The 4,720-nt window shown below is 46.2% G+C and overlaps 1 protein-coding gene across 1 annotated transcript; it reads left to right on the top strand.

The window, feature by feature from the left end:
- The first annotated feature begins 677 nt into the window (after window positions 1-677).
- LOC101076675 (glial cell line-derived neurotrophic factor-like) lies at window positions 678-2,482 on the top strand. Its single transcript, XM_029829775.1, has 2 exons — window positions 678-1,154; window positions 1,531-2,482. Exons 1-2 carry the CDS (start codon window positions 953-955, stop codon window positions 2,103-2,105), a joined length of 777 nt encoding a protein of 258 aa, XP_029685635.1. The 5' UTR covers window positions 678-952; the 3' UTR covers window positions 2,106-2,482.
- The last annotated feature ends 2,238 nt before the right edge of the window (window positions 2,483-4,720 follow it).

The following is a 4,720-nucleotide window of genomic DNA, read 5'->3' as shown; positions in this document are numbered from 1 at the left end:
CTTCATCCATCTGGATTTTCAATCAAACAATGTCATGTGGTTTACATTACCATAGATTGTTCTGCTTACCCTGAACAAAGCCCTTAAAACTTTACAGCTGCGTGACTGCGTCGACGTTGCTGAAGTGAAACTTTGTTTCGAAGAGGAGAAAATGACACAAAAATGGTTCATTTTTAACCCAAATTTCAGAATTAGCCATTTTTCTTCAATCTTCTGATGGTGTCAATCAGAAATGTGCTACCGACAGACTTCTAAACCCAGACTCCTCTGGGTTTTTACTCGTGAGGGTGGTCCACACAGTCACTAGAAGAATGAAGCGGACCTTTGGTCTCCATCATTGTGATTTCAGGACTGAATGGGCAGAAACGCAATCCATCCACTCTCTAATTTCAAACAGGTTCTTGGGTCCAGGAACAACCGGAATTCCCATCACAGCATCGGGGACGTGGAGGGATATTAGTGGAAAGTGTGAAAGTTCTTCCTCCCTCTCGGCCTCCTGAACACACAGACCGAGCCTCTCTTAAAACAGAACCCCTCCACTCTTACCAGACCTCGGGTTCAATCCGAATCTGGAGTCCGTCCCTGTGTTTTCTGGATGGGTGGAGACAGGAAGATTCAGAGGATGGACGTCACCCGCGCTCCCAGGATCCCTGCCGGACCTCTCCTTCTCCTCTCAGAGAGCGCATTGAGGACTGATGGTGAGCAGGGACGCAGAGAGTGCGCGCAACCCGGGAAAAAGGCTTTAAACGCAGGGGATTCTTCCAAGGACATTTGCTCGAGTGGTTTAAAGAACAGTCCGGAAGGGGGACTTGTATTTTGCCACGTTTTGGTTCGGTCGGTGAGCAGCTGGAGGTCCGGCGTTGCGCGTCCCCGATGTTGCTCACCGCGTTTGCCAGGTGAGACCTGTTGGTTTCGCGACGCGCCATGTTCTGCTGTCGGACTGAAGTGAACAATGAAGTTATGGGATAGTCTGACCACTTGTTTGATTCTGCTGAGCGCCGTGCGCGCCAGCGTCTCCCGGCAGCACCCCGCGATGAGGAGAAGGAGCGAGGCGGAGAGTCCGCCGGAGCTCCCGCAGTCGCAGACGCGCCTGGTCCGCTCCGGTATCAGCCGAACCGACTGGGGAGAGGAGCTGGGCGCCCGGAGAGGAAAAGGTAAAGGCTTCTGACTGAGGGCATCAAGGGGCCGAAACAATTCATGAGTCTGGTCAAAAAATAAAGAGAAGTATAATAATGACACGGTTATGAGATGAGAGTCCTCAACGGACTGTATCTCCCTTAATAAGAGAACTATAATTGATTTAATCTGCTGTATTTGACAGCTACATTTTACTATGTTTTAAAAATGATTTCTGCATTATCCCGTTTGTATTGAGTTATTTACTTATTGATTTGTAACCTTTTACACATTATTTGACCATATGAGATTTTAGGCAGGCAGGCAGGCAGACAGACAGACAGACAGACAGACACTTTATTAATTGACTCATCACAAAGACAAGCATAACAAATACAGTCATATGTGTTCCAGGCGCCATGGAGGAGGCCTCTCTGAACGAGTATGAAGATGTGGTCAATTTCATCAAAGTGACAATCAGCAGAATACAACACTCCTCCTCCTCCTCCTCCTCCTCCTCCTCCTCCTCCTCCTCCACTGCCCCCTCCCCAACCAAAGACAGTGGCGGGGATCGGCAGGGCCTGAGCGGCAGGGCTCGGCAGAGAAGGCAGAAGACGGGGGTGGGCCGGCTGGGTGACAGAGGAGCCAGAAGAGGGGAGACGGGGAAGAAGGTGAGAGGAGGTCCTGGGAGAGGACAGGGCTGCACGCTCAAACAGATCCACCTCAACGTTACAGATCTGGGTCTGGGCTACCGCTCCAGTGAGGAAATGATATTCAGGTACTGTTCCGGACCGTGCAGGAAGTCCCAGACCAACTACGACAAGATCCTGTACAACCTCGCCAACAACAGGAAGCTCCCTCCCAAAGACACGCCCTCCCAGGCCTGCTGCAGGCCCACAGCCTTCGACGATGACCTCTCGTTCCTGGACGACAACCTGGTCTACCACACTGTGAGGAAGCACTCGGCCAGGAAGTGCGGCTGTGTGTAGGCGACGCGACTCTCGCCCTCTGGCCCCGTTTGAAACCTGATGTCGAGGGGTTTTTGTGTCTTTGAATTGGTCTGAGGGCGAGGGGAGGTTCACTGTGCTGCAGCTACAAAATGAGGCCAGCATAAATAATAAATATGGGGAGAACAACATCACGACAGGTGTCATAGCAACCAGCCGTTCGGATCCGTCACCCATCACAATGTGTTGGGACATGCAAATGTAAAACAAATCAGAGATATTTATGAAATCTTGAATATAGTAACTTATTGTAATTTATGATGCTTTTATATAAGGAATAAATGTTATTTATTAATGTACTGTGATACATAAGAGTGTGCCAAAGACTTTTAATTGTTTCCAGACATCCAGAAACACAATCCAGGGACAGAGACAGCAAAATTAATTAAACAGGAATTCGGTTGTCCGCTGCGATTGTGCAGTATTTTTCATGGGTAAATGGTCATTCTGGTTAACAGTGAACAAAACCCTCTTGATGGCAGAAGGCAAGACTGAGTTCACCATCACTTTATTTTTAATTTTTAAACTGTTAATGGATTGTTTTAGACTCTCTCTGGTGGTTTCATCACGTCGGATTAGTTTGTTTGGGACAGTTTTATCTTATTTTTATCTTATCTTATCTTATATTATCTCAGTTTTATTTTATTTTTTTGCTTCCTTCAACAATCCCAAAGTGAAGTGAAAAACAGGCATTTAGATTTAAGGGGTTAAGCGTGACAAGGCGAGGATTTGGACAGCCGACAGCTTCAGATGTGAGAACAGCGGCTGGCTGCCATGTCACACTTTCACAAATTCCTGCTTTTAACTCCTAAAAATCAAACAGGTGAAAATTCTGGGGAACTTTCGTTAAAATTGCTGTGATTAAATTGGGTTTGATGGTAATTGCCCCGAGTTAAGTGCCCCATTAGCTTCCATTAAAGAGAATAAAACCAGCAGAACTCCTATGGAGTCCTTCAGATCGCACGGCAGGGAAACAGACATTCCGGATCCAGATTTAGCGTCTTGCAGATTTTTCTTCCACGAGGAAGACAGATGGCTAAACTCGACTCTTTCTCGGGGAACACCAGAACCGTTTGGACGTCTTTCTGGAAACTGTCCAAAGAATGCTGCATGGAGAACCTCCACTACATATCACACCTCTGGAGGAAGGCGGAGATGATGCTGGAGAACTGCAGAGGGGAGCGAGAGGTCCAGCTGTGGAGAACCAGGTGAGATATCCAGGTGCAGAACTGCAGTTAGATATTCCTAGATATGCAGACCTGACAGAAGACAGCACCAAGATAGGTTTGGCTCATGAGGACATGGAGTTTGGATCAGGATCAGGATCAGGAACAGGAGAAAGATCAGGACAACCTGTTCATGAAAGCAAAAAGTGCAATAAGAGAAGGAAACTGGACCAGTCTTGATTAATAGGCTGGAGATGTGGGGGCGACCTGCTGTCAGGTTCAGGGCAGCCAGAACGAGAAAAAGTTCCACTTCATTTTTTTTTAATTGGTTGGACGGATAATTGGGGAGTTCAGCGGCGCTGGAAATCTTGGGAGCTGCCGGTTAGAGGAGAGCATCATTAGTCGGCTGGGGCTGCTGCTCTTTTGTTCCTGGTGTGAGAGGAAGTTGTAATGAAGGCTGATGTTACACGGGGTGAAAGAGGAGCTGGAAGAGATGCTCTTCTGCACAGGTGCTAAATACCTGCAGAGGTCTGCATAATGCATGATGGGATACGATACAAAACACCAGGATTTGCTTATTACCTGGCTGTTAGCTGGGGTCCACACATGCAGGCGTATAGAAATATATTAAGTAATGAACTCTTCTCCTCATTCAAGAGTTAGATATCAAACAATTAAATACCCAGTTTCTGAGGCAATATGATTTTTAATAAACAGTTGCATATTTATGTGCTTTTAGAACCTACAAGGATCTTTTGAGAGAACTAAACTGTGTCTCATCCTACAGACTCATGGTGGGACATGAAAGGAAAAGGAAGGCACAAATAACAAGATGAAAGCATAATATCTCTGCTAGATTAAAGCTGGATACGGATATTTTCTGTATGGTTGTTCTGCAGTAATTTAGGGTAAAGAGGGCCTGTGAAGTCCTCTCCTCCCATGAATTTTACCAGTCCGGCGACAAGGTCATTAAAGGTCAACCTCTCAGACAGATAGAAGCCAGTTTTTGTTGTACCTCAGCCTCCCCAGTCTTGATGGTTTGAAGACTTATATTAGATCACGTCTGTGAGATCAAGTTCTCCTCGTCGTGTATAAATGTTTAGTTTACGAAGGGTAGCAGTTGTGGGCAGAGCAACCACACTGCCAGCAACAAAGAAAGTTTGAAATGTAATCTCAGACACATCAGAGATGTTGTTGATCTTCATAAGAGATGAATCCAACCACCAAAGCTCTTGAATCTCTCAGCATGATTCATATGATCTAACATCCAGAGGGAACCGTCATGACATATGGAGACATTAAAGCTACAAATTTGAGAGAGTCACACATACATCTTCTTTCAATTCTAAATTACCCCCAAAAGGCTAAAATCCGTAAACAGAAAAGGAGGAGAGAAGCATGAGAAAGTTTAGCCGAGTCAAAAGCGAAAGA

The sequence above is a fragment of the Takifugu rubripes genome, chromosome 21, assembly GCF_901000725.2.
Source record: "Takifugu rubripes chromosome 21, fTakRub1.2, whole genome shotgun sequence".
NCBI classification, from domain to species: domain Eukaryota; kingdom Metazoa; phylum Chordata; class Actinopteri; order Tetraodontiformes; family Tetraodontidae; genus Takifugu; species Takifugu rubripes.
The sequence above is the reverse complement of the archived record's forward strand: the minus strand, read 5'-3'. Positions and strand labels throughout refer to the sequence as shown.

Bases quoted from the DNA above. Each gene is read 5' to 3' on its own strand.
- LOC101076675 (XM_029829775.1), top strand. From the start codon at position 953: ATGAAGTTATGGGATAGTCTGACCACTTGTTTGATTCTGCTGAGCGCC. The intron at 1,155-1,530 runs GTAAAGGCTTCT...TATGTGTTCCAG, and splicing joins GGGCGCCCGGAGAGGAAAAG to GCGCCATGGAGGAGGCCTCT.